The following is a 20,757-nucleotide window of genomic DNA, read 5'->3' on the forward strand; positions in this document are numbered from 1 at the left end:
TGGTCCTTGCTTCCGAGCTCCTAGTGAAAAAGGAGCCTGAGCAAAGACGTGAAATGTCTGTGCTGCTACAGTGGCTCATACCTCCCACTGGGGGCCTCTCCCCCCCCTCCCCCCGCTGCCACCTTCAAGGTACCCCTGCATCTTCTCCAGTTAGCCTAGAGACCGGATGATGTTCAATACTCCACAGCTTAAGAGCACATTGTGTGGCACATATATTTGGGCCCAGCACATGGTTAGAGCCTCCCTTGCAAGACCTCCATGATGTGAAGCCAGCTGCTTTTGAACTACTACTCCCATCATCCCTAGCTAGCAAGACTACTGGTAAGGGATGATGGGAATTGTAATCCAAAAGCAGCTGGACACCCAAGCTCGGGAAGCACTACTCTATCCACATCACTGCTCTGGCTTTCCAAGGAGGAAGGAACTGGAAACCAGGCAGGAACCAACTCCAGCCATACCGAAATGCAGGGATAAAGAAGACAGATGGGGTATTACACAAAGGGAGCCCAGTTTCTTCCTGTCCCCTTAAATGGACCGGGGGTGGGCATTATGGCAGCCCATTCACCCTTCTTGTGTGCTAGCTTTGCTGTGGGTGCTCTGGCCTTTGCCTCCACAGGGCTTGCAGCCTATCTCAGCCGCCCTCAGTCTAGTGTTTCAGGTTGCAACCCCCACCCACCAGCCCTGACTGTTGGCCAGCCATGCCAACTGAGACCGCATTCAAAAACATTTGGAGCGTGCTGAGTTGGAGAAGCTGGTTGTCTGAGAGATGGGGAGGAAGAGTGGTGATTGGGGGGATGTTCAGGTACCTTTCGAGGTGCAATAAGGGGGGGGGGCTAGTGAGAGTTTGCTGAAGGAGGAAGCCAGCATGTCTGTGGGTTGGCTGCTGACTGAGGGAGGCAAGGAGAGCGCATTAAGGCCTGCCTGCCTGCATGTCATGCACCTTTGCTTAGGATTCAGCGAGTAGGTTGTGGCTGAGCCAGAGCGAAGGAAGGGCCTCTGGGAGCAAGGACTCCTGGGTTTTTGTCTCCAGCTATGAGAACAGAGGAACCCAGCATGGTAGGAGGAGGTGAGGGGTCTTCAAGGAGGCTCTCTCCAATCCTGAGCCATGCCAGGCTTCTCTGGAAGGGGTCAGGGCTCTGTCCACTGATCAATACTTGGAACAAGCAGGGTGTGATGGGGGGGGAGAGATTGGTTGAGCAGGCTTAGGCGGGCAGCTGCCAGGAGCCGTCTGCAGAGCTGCACAGGCATGAAATATGCATGAATCTCCCCCGCCCCAGCTGAGCGGCCTGCTCTGTGCATGGCACGTTTTGTCTTCTCTCCTAGCTAGGGCCTGTTCTGTGCCTGCAGCAGAATTGGGTGGGGGAACAGAGGGCACTCCTTGAGGGTGCAAACGTTCAGGCCCAGGAGGTGGCCCTAATAATAATAATAATAATAATAATAATAATAAATTTTATTTATAACCCACCCTCCCCAGCCAAGACCAGGCTCAGGGCGGCTAACAACCAATAATAAAAACAAGTTGATTAAAATACAATTTAAAAACAATATTAAAATACAACATTAAAACATTAGGATGCAGCCGCTTCACAGGAGGAGAACGGAAAAAGAAAGAGGGGGAGGGAATCAAACTGGTTCTAAGCCAAAGGCCAGGTGGAACAACTCTGTCTTACAGGCCCTGCGGAAAGAAATCAGATCCCGCAGGCCCCTGGTCTCATGAGGCAGAGGGTTCCACCAGGCCGGAGCCAGTGTTGAGAAGGCCCTGGCTCTGGTTGAGGCTAATCTAACTTCCTTAGGGCCCGGGACCTCTAGGTAAAGGTAAAGGTAAAGGTACCCCTGCCCGTACGGGCCAGTCTTGCCAGACTCTGGGGTTGTGCGCCCACCTACTCAAGAGGCCAGGGGCCAGCGCTGTCCGAAGACACTTCCGGGTCACGTGGCCAGTGTGACATCGCTGCTCTGGCGAGCCAGAGCTGCACACGGAAACGCCGTTTACCTTCCCGCTAGAAAGCGGTCCCTATTTATCTACTTGCACCCGAGGGTGCTTTCGAATTGCTAGGTTGGCAGGCGCTGGGACCGAGCAACGGGAGCGCACCCCGCCGCGGGGATTCGAACCGCCGACCTTTCGATTGGCAAGCCCTAGGCGCTGAGGCTTTTACCCACAGCGCCACCCACGTCCCCCGGGACCTCTAGGGTGTTGCTATTTATGGACCTTAAGGTCCTCTGTGGGGCATACCAGGAGAGGCGGTGCCGTAGGTGAAGGGCTTTAAAGGTCAAAACCAGCACCTTAAATCTGACCCTGTACTCCACCTGGAGCCAGTGCAGCTGGAAAAGCACTGGGTGAATATGCTCCCATGGCAGAGACCCTGTGAGGAGCCTCACTGCAGCATTCTGCACCCGCTGGAGTGGAGAAGGCAGGAATTCGTGCCTGAATGGTACGGCAAAATTGTTAGGTTGGGGGGGTGGCAGCAAGGAAGGGGCTGTGCCATTTTCCAAGCTGCAAAATGCCTCTCTTCAGGTCTGTGGGGGGAGGCAGTCATTTGAGGAGTTATCCCCCTTCCTATTTAAAAAAATGTTCCACAGGTTGAAATTCAGCACAGCATGGAGAGGGCCGGATCAGGGCAATTCTCCCTGATACTCTCACTTTCTACTTCCATGATAGGTGTTCATTTTGGGATGGCCACACTTTCTTTGGAGCATCTATAGAATGTCAATGTCCCATATTTCTTCCAAGCTCCCTCCACCTTTTGTTTGCCTGGAAGGGAAAAGAACACCCTGACATTTTAATTTTATTTTGTATGTTTTTATCATATACAGTGGTACCTTGGGTTAAGAACTTAATTCATTACGGAAGTCCGTTCTTAACCTGAAACTGTTCTTAACCTGAAGCACCACTTTAGCTAATGGGGCCTCCTGCTGCCACCACGCCGCTGCCACGCGATTTCTGTTCTCATCCTGAAGCAAAGTTCTTAACCCGAGGTACTATTTCTGGGTTAGCAGAGTCTGTAACCTGAAGCGTTTGTGACCCAAGGTACCACTGTATTTGGTTGTAAACAAATCTGATATTTTTCCTGAATTGTGGTATATAAATATTTTTGTAAATAAAATAATTGTTGCTGTTGTTGCAAAAAAGGGGACAGTTGTACCCTCTTCGCCAGGTGTGGGTGCTCTGAAGTGCCTCCCTATCCCCCTTTTCCAGAAGTGTTCAGGGCCATGTTGGGAAGGGGAACTGCTAATTCCTCGGAGCCCCTTCTCTGTTACCTTTACTGGTTGGCAGCGTTTTATCGCCCCATTTATTTTTATTGATCTTTTAATTTGTGCCAAAGTGCTTTCTAAAACAGCCATTTATATATTAAAAAAAATATGCACGTAATAATGCTTAAAATGAAAGGGTGGCATGGTACTAAGGCTAATTTTTAAAGAAAAAAATCTCGCCTTTTTCGATCACATAGCATTTTAGCAACTTGCCTCCTCCCCCGATTGAAGTACTTCTTGTTTAAAAAAAATCACCCAGAGCTCTGTTACGTTACTCTTCATATTTGCTCAAAATGGCAAAAAGTATTTTTAAAAGCAAGCTGTTCTGCGCAGTCACCTCTTGCAACCGTCTGCTATCAGAGAGAGCCAGAAGACAAAAGTGATCTGAGGCGGAAAAGGCAGGTAAAATGTGAGCTAATCAAAAGCTGAAAAGGAGGCTTCCAGTCTCTGCAAGTCAAACATAAAACGGTCTAAGGAGGAAGGTCCACCTCACAGAGTCAGTTGCAGAACTTGAGGTGTCATGTAAGTTAGCTAAATGAATTATGTATCAAATCCATAAAATTTTCAGCTAGCATTTTTTTAAAAAGCCAATCGAGATGCCAGGAAACATTTCTTTCAGATCAAATGGATTGATGACTTTGAAGAAAGACTATTCCACAATAAATTTGGACTTGGAAATAGCAGCTTCCCTCGGGGGTAGCCAGCCTGTGGGGACCGGTGATGTTGTTAGACTCCCATCACCATCACCATCATCACGGTTGTTGGGCCTGCTGGCTGCCAGGAGTCTGACAGTGTTTGGAGGGCGACAGCAGTGATGTCGAGTGTAAAAACCTCCACAGAAAATCTTCTGAAATAGAACATTTCCCAGTGCTTCATTTTTCCACAGAAAATCTTCCGTTTCAAAAGTTCATTAACAGCACTGTGAATGGATGTCGGTTGCAAATACAAGCTTGGCAGTTTCAAATTTTTTAGCTCTGTTTACTAAACACAGGTAAAACAAAAACACTGCATTAGATTGTTCTGTTATGGCAGCAGAAAGTATTCCAAAGCAAGCTAAGAAACTTTCTGATGAAAATTACCACGTGTAAATTATCCTCATTTGCAAAGGGCAGAAATTCATTTCCAAACTTTAATCACTGGCTACCTGTTCCTCATTTCCAGTATGTTTGAATTTTACAGGGACGTGTTATAAACTAATACTTGGGTGGTATTTTACTTCCTGAAGAGCAAGTCAGATATAATCATATACCAGTGCTAGAGATGCAACTCTGGTCATCATCCTAGCATTTTTTTATGCCTTTTGGACTTGTGCAGACCTCACAAATTTATTGGATCTCTACAACAAGTGACATGAGAAAAAAAAATCCATGGCTACAAGTTGCCCATAGATCTATTCGTCAGCCTTCTATATAATGGATATGTAATGGACAAAATATCTGAGATCTTCAGGGGGAGTCTTTGTTCATGGGGTCCACTGCAGCTCAGACGCATGTCTCGCACCCAGGAGGACCCAGGTGCGCAGTGTTGCGGGCCTGATTCTGTGGACCTCCTGGCTGAGAGGAGACAAGCCCACAGCCTGTGGTTGGAAGGCCCTTGGCCACAGGACCTTTCCTATTTCAGCAGGCATTTTAAGGACGCTTTCTGTTTTTATTATTCATCCTAATTGATCTTATCCATTGCATGCTTTTAAGTTTTTATGTACACTGCTTACATACTATAGTAATTAAGCGGTATATAAATAGCTTTAAATATAAATAATTAAATACTCCAGGTCATGCATTTATTAACAGCAGCCGGATTGGTTGGAGGTGGAGAAAGATTAAAAACCCACCCAAGATTGATAAAATGGCACGTGAAGACATGGAACGGAGCTTGTGTGGTCTATTGCACCGATGTGGTCAGAGTAAGAGGGGGCAGACAACAAATTGGCCTTTTTATACAGAAATCAAATCTCCATTCTTTTAACGTAAAAGAGGCATGAGCACAATCAGGGAATCACAAATAAGCACCGTACCAAATTTAACAATGGATTTTAAAAAAGAAGATTAGCTGAGAGAAAATGCTCACTTGTGCATACAAAACATGGCAGGATGTGCAGGCAGGGAGAGCACAGTGCTGTCAGTTGTGTTCCTGCAACTCAACTTATGGCCTGTAGCAAAAGTTGGATTGTGCTGCCAGGAGCCACCCCTGTCTAGAAGCCCCCAGACAAGGGTACTTTCAAAATGGGTATACCTCATCTAAACTCTGAAGTGGTACCTTCTACCACTTCTGCCTTCTCCTTGTATGGCATGAGTTGATGGTGCCCCCCTGCATGTGTTTACTGGTCGGCAGTCCCACTGAGTTCCGTTGCTCGTATAGCAGCCTTTGCCTTTGCAGGGCCAAAGCAGCTGTGTGAACAGCCACAGGAGCAGTGTTTGGCCCTGTAAGATAGCCAATGCACACATGCTGCCATCTCACCTGCTGCGTGAGTCAGCCCATTAGCAGAGGAAACAGCAGAGGAGGTAGCTGGCAGAGGTGGGGTGAGAACTAACAGGTTCCTGGGTTCTCAGGGATGGGGAAGGTGCCAGGACTGGCATCCCTTGAGACCTCAGGAACTCATCCAGCCCTTTAGAAAGGGGAGGCTGGTGCCAAGGCCCCCCAGCATGGAAAGGGATGGGTGCTGTTTGGTTTGGGGAGGGCAGTGCGGAGATGAGCCCTCGCCACCTCCACCCTTCCCTGCCCGCTGGCATCTCGCTTGCCCCTCCCAGTGTGCCTTCTTCTTCCCCTCCAGGTTTGGTTGCTGACAGTTTCTGAGCCAATCAAGGAGGCTGACAGAGATGGATGGGTGGCGAAGCAGAGGGGGACAGTTGGCCTTGAAGGCCACCTTTGTCGCTCAGAGGAACAGCTCAGTGGAGAGGCTGGCAGGCCATCGCCCCTGCACAATGCCCTTCTCCTGCCAGCTCACTGGAGGGCACAGTGACCAGTATGTGGGGAGTAGGTTTCTCAAGGAGGTTCCTTTGCCTTAATGAACCTCAGGCATACACAGAGAGAGTTGTGCAGCCATTGTTGACTTCAGAGGTGCTCAAAAGCAGCCCTCTGTCGCCCCCCACCTGCCAGGCCTCTTCCTGACCTCCTGCAGGCCCAGAAAAGGGGAAGGCTTTGCACCTCTTCCTGCCTCCATCACCTCTGTCTCCTTCCCAGTTTGCTGCTTGCAGCACACTCTGGAACTGAAGTGGAATTTCACATCAGTTGGGAATTGGGTGAACTGTCAGGACTTTGGTTTTTGAACATTTTTAGTCTTTTTGTTCTTGTTTTTTGATGGGGAAGGGCAAGGCACCTCTGCCTCCCTTCAGCCCAAGTGTCTGCTCTTATGCCTCCTTTTATTACTGTTTTCTTTACTTGGTTGCTTTGGTTTCCTAAGTACAAAAGAAGTTGTTTTGAATGTTCTTGAATTCTGATGAAACAGATTAGCATTTGGAGGAAATATTTCCTCCTCAACTTGCACCCACAAGTGTTTTCTCCACAACTTCCAGGAACCTCTGACTTCCACAGGAGAAGCTGCAAAGAAGGTTTTTCCCTTTTTCTGGTAGAGATTGGCTGGGGCAAAGAGGTGACTTTTCTTCTGCTGGGTGGGTGGGTGTCACCTCTTGGGTGTATGACCTACACAGGCTGTTCACCCTGTTCAATCTCATATAACCTGCAACAATTAAACACCTCTGTAGCTGAGGGAGAGGAAAGCCCCTATTCCATTTTACTCATTGCTGCAGTTGAGAAGAGAGACCAAAGCCTTCCTAGTTAGTCTAGGGCAGTGGTTCCCAGTTGGTGGTCTGTGGACCACTCCCATAGATATACCAGAATTTTCAAAAGTAGGGGACCCATGGCTTGGCTTTTGAAAAACAGGGGGTCTGCATTACTTAGCTAATTGGGAACCACTGGCCCAGAGGATGCAGGGGAGGCAATCAGCCTTGCAAATAAGCCCAGCCAAGTTACTTCTGTGCTTGCCTCAGATGAATGGAAGCCCTTTCTCCACAACCACTTGCCTCTTTGCAGGCATGTTAAACAATAAACTGAAAGCTCCCCTCTCTTTCCTGTTCTCTGGGCACTTGAGGCTAATGGAGGAAGCACGTTGTTTCAGGGGAAGTCAGCTCAGGATTGAGGTCATAGAAGCTGTCTTATGCAGAGGGCAGAGGAAATCAGGACCTTGGAGAGCTCCCAGTGAGCCCTGCTGGCAGGAAGAAGATTCCGCTCTTGCAGGCGGCAGGAGCCAACTGGCCAGGCCTGTGATGGGGTTGGCGCCGTCTCCTCTGAGGACCTGGATGGACTGCGGATGGGATCTTGCCAGACTTTATGGTCCTTGATGCCTGTGAGGCTGGAAATATGGAGGCCAATGCAGGAGCGTTGATGGTGGCAGGGCTGCGTCCTGGCAGCTAGGACCCCCAAATTGGCTACTGATGATTCCCACTCCCAAGGCCCCACGGTCAAGGGTCACAATGGACTGACAGAGGTCAGGCAGAGCGACTCGCCTCGCCTCCGCTGACCTGCATGGTTTCCAGGCTAGTCATGGAGGGAGGGACTTCCTTGGCTCTGCAACTGGTATGGGCTGGAGGAAGAGGGAGAGCAGGAAGGCCTGGTCACCTATTGTGCAAGTTAGGAAGTACAAGGCTGGTGCAGCAATGGGGGTCCAAATGTCTTCCGGTGCTTTTTTTTTTCCTGTGGAAGATTTCCAGCTCTGTAAGCCCATTCCAATAGGATGCCAGCCGCAAATACAATGTTAGGAAATCTTGGCATTTTCAAGGTTGTTTTTTTTTTAGCTCTGTTTACTAAATACAAGTGAAACAAACTTGCAAGATTAGATCACTCTCCAGGGCACCAGGGAATTTTCTGGTGCAGATTGCCCTGTGCAATTTTAAGACTAATTTCATAATTTCCGCAGAAATCGCACGCATCTGCCAGGTCCTCTTACAGGAAAAGAGAAAGCTCTTCAAGGCCCAACTGGGGAAGGTCTCCCTGGAATCTTTTCTTCAAGGGCAGCTGGACTAGGGCAGTGGGGTGAGGACTTCACAGTGTTGCCCAATGTTAGAAACTCAGATATATAAGCTACTTGCCAAATGGCACCTTAAATTTGGGTTACAGTCGCCACAATGGAATGTCTAGGCGCCTTTTTTGCGGTGTGATAATTTTATTATTATTATTATTATTATTATTATTATTATTATTATTATTATTATTATTATTAATAATAATAATAATAATTTTATTTATATACTGGTTTATATTTTAAAGAAAAAAATCTCAAAGTGATTTATAATACATTAAAACATCAAATAAAGCAATCCAGAATAAAACAAATTCAGGCTTCAAAGGAAATATTTCAGATCCTTCTCTAAGTGACATTTGCTTTCCCCATATTTATTTACCCACTTAATTTCTAGAACTGCCCCATAGCAGACATAATCTAGGAAGCTAGTGTGGTGTAGTGGTTAGTGTGTTGGTCTGGGACCTGGGAGATCAGGGTTAAAAGAGATTAGTGTTTTTATAGTTGTTTTGATTTTGTGTGGAGTGCCCTACCTGGGTGGATGGAGCAGCCAAGTAATTTCGTTGTCCCCGAGAGGGGGCAATGACAATAAAGATATTATTATTAGTATTATTAGTATTATTAGTATTATTATTAAAAGCCCTGTCTAGTCATAAAGCTCACTGGGTGACTAGTCACAGCTTCTTAACCTACCTCACAGGGTTGTTGTAGGGGGGTTAATTGGGGGAGGTTAGCCATATATTCCCTGAAAAAAAGTGAGATATAAATGCAATAAATAAGCTCTTCTGCTTGCCTGCTTAAGAAAGCAGGAGGGGCCAACCAGGTCAATTGCCAACCTGGCATCCAGAGCTCTCCACACAGTTAGATATGCATCAGTAGCAAAACACACCTGGCACCTGAGGAATTTCCCCTACACCTCATCCATGTGCTATCGGCTGTGCTCCTCTGGAAAGCCCCTCCCCTCCAAAGACCTGGCTCTCTAAGCTGAGGTGTCCGCATGCTTGCTTTAGCTCAGGGGTCAGCAAACTTTTTCAGCAGGGGCCGGTCCACTGTCCCTCAGATCTTCTGGGGGGCCGGACTATTTTTTTTGGGGGGGGTGAACGAATTCCTATGCCCCACAAATAATCCAGAGATGCATTTTAAATAAAAGGACACATTCTACTCATGTAAAAACACGCTGATTCCCAGACCGTCCGCGGGCCGGATTTAGAAGGCGATTGGGCTGGATCTGGCTTCCGGGCCTTAGTTTGCCTACACATGCTTTAGCTGCTGCTGCTCTACTTGCGTTGCTTGAATGTGACTTTAGCTCACGGGTTGGCCGGGACTGATAGACGCTGTAGTCTGAAACATCAGGAGGGCAGCGTGTTGGTGAAGGCTGCTTTAGGTGGCTGCTGATCACAAACCTCTTTCAGAAGCCATTATTAATGCACAGTTGATATGTGCATAATCACGGGACTGGAAGCAGCCCTGCTGCATGCGGGAGGGGGGAGAGCTGTATAACCATAATTAATTTCTTGTTTTCAGTATTTCCAGCAAAAACCTAAAGCACATTGGTTACAAAAAATCTAAGCCATGATGCTAAGATAATGATCAGATGATGGGTGGGGGGGGCGGTGTAAAAAGGGTTTTACATTTGCCACCCACCACCTCATCTGCCACACCTCTGGGTACCAAAATTTGGCCTACCGTCCCAAGCCTATCTTTGGCATCCTGAGAAGTAGCCTCCATTCTCTTCCCCCCCCCCCACATCCTGGGAGCATGATAGGCTTGAGCCCCTTCTTTAGGGAGCAACTCCACACATAAACACAGATCCTGCTTCTGTTGCCTGACTAGCTGGTTGTTGGAAGCCGAGGCAGTGGGGCAAGCTTCCAGTCTACACTGGTCTGCCAGGTTAGAGGTTACAACATGATGCCTGTCAAGGCCATGTCCTGAGCTGCTCTGAGGACCAGATGAGGCTGGCTAGTTGAAGTGGGGTCCCACCGCCTGTTTAGGTTTTCAGCTTTAGACCCCACCACCCAACTCGCTTGTTGTAGTCCTTCTGCCTGCCTGGTCAAACAACTCACCTCTGTCACCAGAGGATGTGAGGTGCTGAGGAGGCCAGTGGAAGCCAGCCATTCGGTTAGCTTGGCAGGATTCCTGAAATGGCAAAGGCGTGTGCCTGGTGCATCTTCAGGCAGCTCTGGGGAGCCTGTTGAGGCCCTCCAGCTCCCACCATCATCCTTGAACATGGGCCAGACTGGCTGCTTGGAGTTGGGAGTCTATCCACCAGCATCTGGGGGGCTTCTCAGGTTCCCCTGGCCTCCTTTGGGGGCTCACTCCTTCCTCCCCATGAGACACTCAGGGATGGTGGTAAAGGCAGCTGTTATTCCAGAACAGACAAAGGCGTCGGCTTAATGGAAAGGCATTGGGGTTCCTGGCCAGGAGAACCAGAAAGGCAGCCTGAGCATTTGTATGTGAGGAGGAGCCAGGCTTGAGGGGTGATGGATGGCCCTGCTGGAGCCCATGCCTCAAGGAGGGCTGAGCGGAGGGCTGGGTAGCCAGGAAACAAATGGGCCTGTCTCAGCCCTTATCCCTCCCTGTCCATCATCCCTCACACACTCCCTCACACCCCCAACCTTGTTTTTGCGGCAGAGACGGGCAGGGGACATGAAGGGGCTATCCTGGTGGGGCACTTGGGCATTGCAGGTTGAGGTGGAGGTTACAGGAGGGTGCCAGAATGGGGGCTTCCAAGGTCTATACCCAGCAGTTATGTGCACAAGGTCTGAGCTATGCTTCTCCCCATATGGTCCTGAGATTTCCATCCCCCAGATATTGATAACTTCAGCGGAGAGGGCAGATAAGACCCAAAATATGACAGATGGAGTCCCTGAGCATGGGTGGCTCCCTATATTCCAAATTGATGTCTATGTCCCTCAAGACTCCCATCAGAGGTGCCCCCCTGGGTTAAAAGCGAATAAAGAGTGTGAGAGAGCTGGATGATAGCAGAAGCACTCTGCACATGTTCCAGCACACTCATCACCATTCCTTTTGTGATACGTGTTAAGCAGCTGTGCTCTGGTGAAAGCGAGCCAAGTTGAACCCTACCCAGAGCAGCTTGTGAGCAGTCCGAGGGACCTCCAGTTTTTTCCCTGAAGCCCTGCCTTTCGCACCGGCAGGTGAAGGATCCCAGAGACTGCACTGGACCTTCCTCTCTGACTTTTCTCTTTCTTCCTCTTTCCAGCTGGGACGACATACATTTTTGGGAAGGGCGGGGCGCTGATCACCTACACGTGGCCTCCCAATGACCGCCCCAGCACACGGGCCGACCGCCTGGCCGTGGGTTTCAGCACGCACCAGAAGAACGCCATCCTGGTGCGGGTGGACAGTGCCTCTGGCCTCGGGGACTACCTGCAACTCCACATAGTAAGGACGGCAGAGGGGCTGGGGGAGGGAGGGAGGGAGAGGGTTGGTGGGGAGGGGATCCAGGTGGTGGGGGGCCTGATTTTTCAAATAAGCTCTGGGTTCAAAACTGGTGCAAATGACGCAAATCCTGGGAAACTGGGTTGTGAGGTGAGAAGAGGGGGTGGTGGTTGTCCAGTTTCAGATGTATGTTTTCCCAGACACTCACAGGGGGCCAAACAGAACACATCTCCCCACTCCCACCCCTGCCAGCTCATGAATGGCTGCTGGCAATATATATATATATTGCCAGCAAAATATATATATCATTTTCTCATTTTACAAATATTTTAACAAAAAAAACCAAAATCTTTACGTAATCAATCTGCATTTCCCTCGACTTTCCTCCCTTCCTTTCTGCAGTTACTTATTTTATGTCTGTTGTTACTGCATATCCAATTCAAGCCTATTTTCTAATTTCCCCTTTTTGTTATTTCTTTCTGCACATGTTTATGTCAATTCTGCTAATGTTTTAAGTTGTTTACAATACATATTCAAATAGTCAATAAATTTTCCCCATTCTGTTTTAAAAAGTCTCTCTTCTTGGTTTCTTATTCTTCCGGTAAGTTTCACCATTTCTGCATATTCCATCAATTTTAATTGTTAGTCCTCCTTGTTTGGAACTATTTCTTCTTTCTATCTGTGGGCATAAATCATTTGGGCAGCCACAGGAGCGTACATATATAATTTTTTCTGTTCTTTGGGTACCTCTCCATCAGTTATACCTAAAAGAAAAGCTTCTGATTTTTTACAAAAGCTATCTACAACATTTCCCCCCCCCCAACTCATTATAAATCATTTCCCAGAAAGATTCTGCTACCTTACATGACCATCACATATGGAAAAATGTACCCTTCTTCTCTTTACATTTCCAACAGATATCTGGTTCTGACTTATAATTTTTTGCTAATTTACTAGGAATCTGATACCACTTATACATCATTTCCATATGATTTTCTTTTATCGCATAGCATACTGTAAATTTCAAATCCACATTCCATAATCTTTCCAATGCTGCCATTTCAATATTATGTCCTATATCCATAGCCCAGAATCATTGATGATTCATCTTTTGTTTGCCATTCTAACAGCGTTTCAGACACTACTTTTTGATTATTTAGCAGGTCTTTTTAGTTGAGAGGTTTGATTTGTAGGTCACACCTAGATGGGCCTATTTCATGAGGAGATTTGGCAGGGACTGAGGCCTGAGGGTGGGTTGCCACTTCTGGGGTTTGTGAAAATTACCCCACCCCACCTCCGCTTTCCCATTGTAAATCTTCAACTTTCAGTTTCTTGATGGGCAGTTCTAGATGGTTTCTGAAAGTGTGGACCATGTTGCTCTTGCCACCTTCTCTTTGGCAGGAGCGAGTGGGGGGCTTGGAACTTCAGTTGCTGAACTGTGTTGCCTTTCACATTGGACTCCGGTGGGATGGAACAATTCAAGGAGAGACCTTTTGGGCCCTTCCATGCTGTTCTCTGTCAACAGACGATGGCTGGTGTTTGTGCATACATACACCCCCCCCCATAGGTTCAGCCCTTGATTGTTTCTGTCCAGACCTGTATCCAAACCAGTCTTTGCATGAGCTCCCTTAGAGCTCACCCCTTCAGTCCCAGTTTTTTCCTGTATTCTGGGGTTGGGTGCTGACTATCAATGTGCCTTTCCCACTTCACCAGAGTGGAGCACAACAGACCCCTGGCTCTTAAAAAGAGGTGTCCTGGAGTCAAAGCCTGCCCTTTTTCATTTCTGCCCCAGAGATGTTGGCGCTTGCTGTGGTCCTGCCTGGAACTCTGCATGCGCTCAGACACAGCATCCTCTCCTGCCACTTCTGCATCCCTGGGCTCGGGTCGGCTCGAAACAAGACCGGCCCAATTTGCACACTGGACAAATAGGCCCTTCAGGAAGCTGCCCTGCACCACCACTCTGCATACACTCAGATACCATCTTTGCTTTTGACACTGAGCATTCCTTTCAAGTCCCTGACTTCGGGCAAGAAACAAAGAGGGGCTGTTAGGACAGGATTCCCACCTCCATGTTATGTGTTGCTGCTGTTGTTTAAAATATATTATTCTTTAAAAATAAATATGGGGAGACGTTGATGGGGTGTATTTGAGTGGGCCTGCACGTTGCAGCGGGGGTGGCCTGCCTCCTTCCCTCTTCTGCTCCCGGGTGATGAAGGCTGGACCCCTTCCGCTTTTCCCTTCTGCCTCTCCCGATCTCTCCAAGCAGGGCAAACTGATTAATTCCTTGCCCTGTGTGAACGCAGCGTCTCAAAACAGGCCGCAGGCACCCAGTTCATCTCTGTGTCGTTCCTATTAATATTTATGCATTAATGGCTGCGCATGATATTGGGAGAGGAGGAGGAAGAGAGCTCGTTACTTAATGAAATACTCATTGCCCGGAGGGGGGAGCAGGATGCAGGAGGCTAATTTCTCCCTCGTGTGCATGGCTGTGGTTGGGCGCCCTGGATGGCGGAGTGCAGAGTCATCTCTCTTGCTCCTTCTCTGAGCTGCCATGGATGCAAATCGACGTTTCGTTGATTAGGTTTGGGTATGTCTCCCAGTATATGGTGGCAGCCTCTCTTTTCTCCTGTGGAGTGTGGGTTCATTCCCCTCCCCCCTTCGAGGAGACAACATGCCTGGATGAAGTCTGCATTTTGTTTCAGCAGGACAGGCATTCTGCACAGATCCTGGATTTGGGAGAATTCAAGCCGATGGCCTGAGACGCAGCCAATTGGCGGCTTCCTCCTCACAAACACACACTTCCCTTTTATGTAAGGCTTTGGCTGCAGGTCACCATGAGCCAGGGCTGGTGTGTTTTTTGGGGGGAACAAGCAGCATTTGGGTGGAGGCTGCCCCATCAGCTCTCCTTCACCCCTCCCTTGGCTCAGCCAGGAAGAACAAAACTGCCATGAAGCTTAGCTAGCCACGGTATCCAAATCCAGGGCGTTGTTTGCGACAACCTCAACAAGTTACAAATCTGTCATAGCTGAAGCCTGGCTAGAGTTTGGGCATTGTGGGAAACCAAGCTGAATGGCAGCTTCCAAGCTTGTTTCTCTGCATCAGAGAAAGAAAGAAATGGGAGCAACCGAGCAGTGTGAACCATGATAAGCCAGAAACCCTGGCTTATTGGAACATTTAAAGCGAGCCGTGAGGCGGGGGCCTCCCTTGTTGTCTTAGAATGGCAATGGCACCCACCTGAGAGGTGCCGGAACTGAATTCCGGTGAGTTTGGCTGAAAAAAGCCCTGATTGCATTTCTTTTGCATGCCTCTCTTGACCAGAGGCAATCCCTTGGGCTGAATCCCTTCTGTATTTGCCCCCTCCCACCTGTCAATCACCTGACACCAGACATGGAACAAGTGAAGCTATGGATGCCAAGGCTTAGAGCGGGCTCATTATGGTTCCTTTCCAGCTGCGGCTGTAAGTTGGCACTGCTTGAATGTGGTACCTTTTCCCGCCACACTGCTTTCCACGGGAACAGGCACCGTATTCCCGCAGCACCAAATTGAAGCCATGGCTTCAGGAGAGCAATCAGGCTCAGCACATTCTTAAGCCTCAGCAGCCAGGACTACACCTGCCCTTTGCTTAGTGTCAGGTGACAGGTAGGTGGGTGTGGCTTGGCCAGACAGCCTTGCAGGCAGCAGCATGGTGGGGTGATGATGCTCCTTTGGTTGGTTGGTTGGTTGGTTGGTTGGTTGGTTGGTCAGTGCAGTGCAAGCTCATTGGCCAGGAACTCCATGTTGACTCTGCTGGTGCATTTGCACCATGCAGGTCTTGCCACCTGCTCCCTCTTCTAGTAACCAGCAGAGACGTGGCCAGCCACAGGTCAGTAAGCAGCGCCACCCCACCCCACCCCACTGTCTGCAACTCCTTGTGGGCCAAATTCAGGAGCAAGCCAAATTGGGCCTGGCATTCCCCATTATCAGTCTACACCCAGAAGCAGGGCCAGCACTCTGTGCAGAATAAACCGTACCTGTTACTTCTCATGACTTACCTAGAAGTTACAGCTCTGTTAGCTCAGCCTAAGATTGCATTAGCCTTGTTTGTGGCTGCGTCACACAGCTGACTCGTGTTCAGCTTCAGACCAGTTACAGCCCCAAGCTTCTTTTCACTGAGATCCACCATCCTGTGCCTTTCTCTGGAAGTGTGGAGATGTTAAGTCTCCTTCAGCAAAAGCAGCGAAAAGTCTTTTGGCACGTTAAAGACACAACACATTCATTATGAACTCATGAAACCTTCTGCCTAAGTAAAATGACTGGTCCTCAAGATGCCACAAGACTCTTTGCATTTTGTTTGTTCGTAGCTGTTTTTACTTAAATGTAGAACTTTGGATTTGGCCCAGCTGGATTTCATGCTATGAATTTCACCCCAGCTTTCCAAGTTGTCCAGGTGATTCTTGAATTGTACAGTGGTACTCTGGTTGTGAACGGGATCCATTCCGGAGCCCCATTCGCAACATGAGCAGAACGCAACCTGCGTCTGCGTGTACACGGGTTGCAATTCACCACTTCTGTGTGACATCATTTTGAGCGTCTGCGCATGTGCGAGCGGTGAAGCCCGGAGCTAGTAACCGGAAGTAACCCGTTCCGTTACTTCCGGGTCGCCACAGGATTTATCCTGAAAGAACATAACCTGAACCGAACGTAACAAGAGGTATGACTATTCCTCTTTCCCAAGATGTTATCCCCTCCTTGTCCTCCCAAGAGGCAGAAATACGAAGAGAGGGGCTGGTCCAGAGTCAGAAAGTGAGTTTCATGGCTGGGTAGAGATTTGAGTGCCTCCCCCATCTTAAGTCCTCTGCTCTGCTGAGCTGCAGCTGTCAAGCAGGACTTGCCTGGGGGCCAGCTTTGGATCCAACCCTTTCTCTGCTGGGCAGCACTAAGAACTGAGAGCTGCAGGGAGAGGGAGAGAGGCACTAGGACTCCTGGGTCCTCCAAGATGTGGCCAGCACGAGCGTTTGGGCCCCTTATCCACTCAGAGAAGCAGGGCATGTAGCATCAAGGTGGCCTACAGGTTGGTGCCCTCACAAGGGCACCCACATCTCCCCAGCTGCCCTGTGGCATGTGCCGAGCGAGGGTGCTGCCACTAATCCTGTCTGGCAGGAGAGCAGGCAGGCTGGCGCAGAGAGTGCCCAACGTGTCAAGCAGGGCCCTGGGGCGGCCTCCGCTACACTCCGGCGCCTTCGCCTCACATCCTCATCTTCGTCACGGCCTCGCCAGGCTAACGTGGGCTGACAGCGTAACCTACTGGTGCAGACATGCTGGTGTCTGTTCCTCACACTGCCAGGCTCCTCGGGTCCAAGGTCCTCCCAGGGGGTGCCCAGTGGGTAGCTAGGCAGCCGGGAAAGGGGTGGCAGCAAGAGCCCTGCAGCTGGATCTGGCCAAAGGGGGGCCCATTGAGTCTCATCGGCTAACCAGATGCCTACAGGCTCTCCCCACCTGTAATTCCCAGCAACTAGTCTTCAGAGGTTCGCCGCCTCTCATGCTGGCAGGAGAGTACAGCCGCTTTGGATAGCAGCCATTGATAGCTTTATCCCCCATGGGTTAGAGCGAGAAACTGGGTACTCTGAGGCAGGACTCAGAGGGAAGTGGCACTTACTGGTGTTCTAGAGGAAGGGTGCCAGGACTCCTGGGGTTTTACTCCAGGCTTGATCAGATGATTTGGAATCTATAGAGTGTTCCAAAGCCCAAGGGCACTGGGAACCTGGGTTCCCTGTTAATTACCCAGTTGTCATTCCCTGTGGCTGTTCCCCCACAAAGAGGTCTGGATGTGTTTATTTGGAATGACGATGTATTATCTGTCCAAAGAGAAGCAAGCTAAGAGTATTCTAAGATGGACCTGGCAATGGAACGATCGTGTTTTCTCTCTTCTCATTCTCCCTCTCCTTTTCCCGTTCTCTCCCCCCTTTGCACGCACATGCACGCTCTCTCTGTCTCTCACACACACACACACACACACACACACAGAGAGAGAGGGGGGGCTGCCTATCCTCCCAGGTGTAGCCATAAAACTGTCATCACATTTACAAAGCTAAGCAGGGTCCGCTAAGGTTTCAAACTAGGAGTGGGACCGCGCATTGACATTACTGCATTGCAGGGGGTTGGGCTAAATGACCCTCAGGGTCCCTTCCATCTCTACAATTCTATGATCCTAGGATCGCCTGTTATACCCCCTGTGACCAGGATTTCATTCTATCTCTCTCTCTCCCTTCCTTCCTTGGGGCTTCCCTCCCACTCCTCCTCCCAACTCACATTGCATTAGTCTCTGCCCCTCCCCTGTCCCTTAGCCACACACACACACACACACACACACACACACACACACACACACATCTCTGCCAGGCAGGGAGCAGTCCATCTGAGGAATGGTGCAGGTGCAAGCAAGGGGATGCCTTTGGGCGGGGGGGGGGGGGGGCTTCAGCCACGTTTCTCTTGCAGGGCCTTCCCTATGAGGGGTCTTTTGCGGGGACCACCAAGCCTTGTTCGGTTTCCAGCGTCTGGTGTTCCAAGGTCTACCTTCCCTCCCTCTGTGGAGGCTTCATTTGGTTACTCTGCTGGAGAGGGGTCTTCTTCCTGAACTCCTCTGGCCCTCTTTTTCTAACCACCCCTTGTGCTCTCACACAGCCCCAGTTCATTTCAGTGGGTTCTTGGGCAGGGGGTTTGCAGGGCTGGATTGCACCCTATAGGTGGGAATCTGTCCCTGCATGCCAGGTCTGCCTCTGGAATGGGCAGAATATTGAGCTGCAGACATCGCCCTTCGGCTTCCCTTCCCACCGCTAAGTAACCCCACTTCTTAGGGTCCTTGGAGGGAAGGGTGGGGACTTTCAGACAGAGGTGCCACTTCAGCCCGGGTGCCAAGTCACCGCCTGCATATTTGGGATTCTCGAAGGGAGGCAGGGAGAGGCAAGGATGTCCCTCCTTCTCTTCCTCCTCCCTTCCTCTCTCTGAGCTGCTTGCAGCTGCCACAGCAGACAAAGCCCCTCTCTGCAGGAGCCCTCAGAGCCTGGGCGATGCGCTTGAGCCGTGACACTTGCACAATGGCGGCTGCCAAGGCACCCCTCTGCGGCTTTGGAGGGGAGACAGCCAGTACGGCTGATTGGCAGGGGGCGCTGAGCCCATGGGTGTGTGCGTGTTTGTGTGTGTGTGTGTGCATGTGAATGTCCATCTGTGTCATCAGCCACCAGAGCAGCATTTCTGCCTCTCCAGCGAATGGTAACGCGTACAGCGTGCCGGAGTTGGCATGCACCTGTTTTGTTCTGCACACAAAGAGAAGAGCATTGTGGCGCTATCTGTATATGGTGCACAGAGTTAATTCTTTTAACACAGTTTGGGAGGGGGAGAGGGAATTACAAGCGTCAGGGGACGCAGGAAGCTGCCTTTTGCTGAGCCAGACCACTGTACCGTCAAGCTGAGTAGTGTCTACTCTGGCTGGCAGCAGCTCTCCGGGGTTTTGGGCAGGGAGTCTTTTCACCATCCCTACCTGGAGGGATTGGGCTTGGGGCCTTCTTCATGCAAGGCAGGCACTCTTTCCACTGAGCTGAATGGCCCTCCTCTGATCTGCCCCCCTTTGCAACTTCTCTGCTTTTCTCGCTTTTTCATTCCTGGCGAAGGGTCTAATCCTGCCTGTATTTTAACGAATAAGGAGGATATAAGGTGTGATGTGTTAATGGGATGTGGTGCGTTAATGTGTCTGTGTGCGTGCTGGCCTCTTCCCTACAGCTGTGGGAGTGTGAACACACTTGTACATCTGTGCAGAAACTGAACATTGTCCTGTTGAAAATGTTAGGACTCCTGCACTGCAGACCCTGAGGGTCAGGAGCTTCATTGAGCATCCCCTATGAGGCCCACCTTCTGCCCTCTGTGCCGCCTGCCCTGCCCCTCAGACAGTGGACTGGACCCTTCTCTTTTTAACTGCCAGCCTCTTTGACCCCCCCACCCATCAAAGCCAAAAGCACGGCTCCTGCCAGTTTGCCATGCCTGACAGGTGCAAAGAGAGCTTCATTTGCTCCTGGCAGCAATTGGCAGCCCCCACCCCGCTTTCCCGCCCCCTTGCACAGCAAGAAGCCCAGCAGGGGGTAGGTTCCCAGCTGGGCGGGGAGTCAGGAACCAGCCCTTTGGTGCCTGTGATCATTGTGATTATATCTGTCATCTCATTACTCCGAAGCGCCAAGGGAGGTTCTGCCGCAAATTGCTTCAGCTTATCAGCCCATCCACAGGCTCCTGAACTCCTGGCTTAACTGGAGCCACTGCCCTGCCCTGGGCACAGTCAACACCACAGCGGGCCCTTTGGCAGTGTGGGTGGGGAAAGTGTCATTTGCACCCACACTTAGCCCCAGCACCTGTTTTGGATCCTAAAGCTCAGCAGTGACAGTAGAGCCTCTGACCACATGCAGAGCATAAAGTTCTGGGCAATGATTACAGCTTAAGTGAGCATCAGGCGCCTTGGTCTGTAGTGCAGTGGGGAGGGGGGGACTTGGAGAGAGGCTCTGTTCATAGGCCATCTCTTGAGCATGTGGATGGAAGCATGGTTGCTCCCAGGCTCTCCTAGGAGCCCTTTTAACCCATAAAGTTCTTCAGTAGCTGTGCCCCATCCAGACTGAGTCAAGGTATTCAGGGACAGAAGAGACCGAGAAAATAGGGAGCGACTGTAGAGGTTTAGTGCATCTCTCTCAGACACACACACATTCTGGATTTCCTATTACAGGCATGTCCAACTCCCAAGAGACTGTGATCTACTCCCAGTATAAAAAAACAACTGGCAGTGATCTACCCATTGTCATTGGAGGGAGGAGGAGCGAGTGTGGGGTGGGTGGATTGCCCAGAGTTGTTAAGCTTTTTGAGGGGAGGATTGCACAGTTTTAAAGCTTTTCCCCCCACAACTCTTTGTACATGATAAGGATCCCGCGATCTACAAGGATCAGCTGGGGATCTACCAGCAGATTGTGATCTACTGGTTGGACATCCTTGTCCTATTGCATGGATCCTTCCTGCCTCTGGCAGTCTGCACATGCTCAGAGTACTCCTCTCTCTCTTGTTGCTTCTCATATTACAGTAAACAC

At 49.9% G+C, this 20,757-nt stretch overlaps 1 protein-coding gene across 34 annotated transcripts in view; it reads left to right on the forward strand.

The window, feature by feature from the left end:
• Positions 1 to 20,757, forward strand: part of NRXN2 (neurexin 2) — a 345,498-nt gene that overhangs the window by 247,757 nt on the left and 76,984 nt on the right. For all 34 annotated transcript variants that reach the window (XM_083716391.1, XM_083716397.1, XM_083716392.1 and 31 more), the window contains one exon: positions 11,484 to 11,665. In XM_083716391.1, the coding sequence (XP_083572517.1) occupies positions 11,484 to 11,665 (182 nt within the window). The remainder of the gene's footprint in view (positions 1 to 11,483; positions 11,666 to 20,757) is intronic.

The sequence above is a fragment of the Podarcis gaigeae genome, assembly GCF_964106915.1.
Source record: "Podarcis gaigeae genome assembly, chromosome: 16".
NCBI classification, from domain to species: Eukaryota; Metazoa; Chordata; class Lepidosauria; order Squamata; family Lacertidae; genus Podarcis; species Podarcis gaigeae.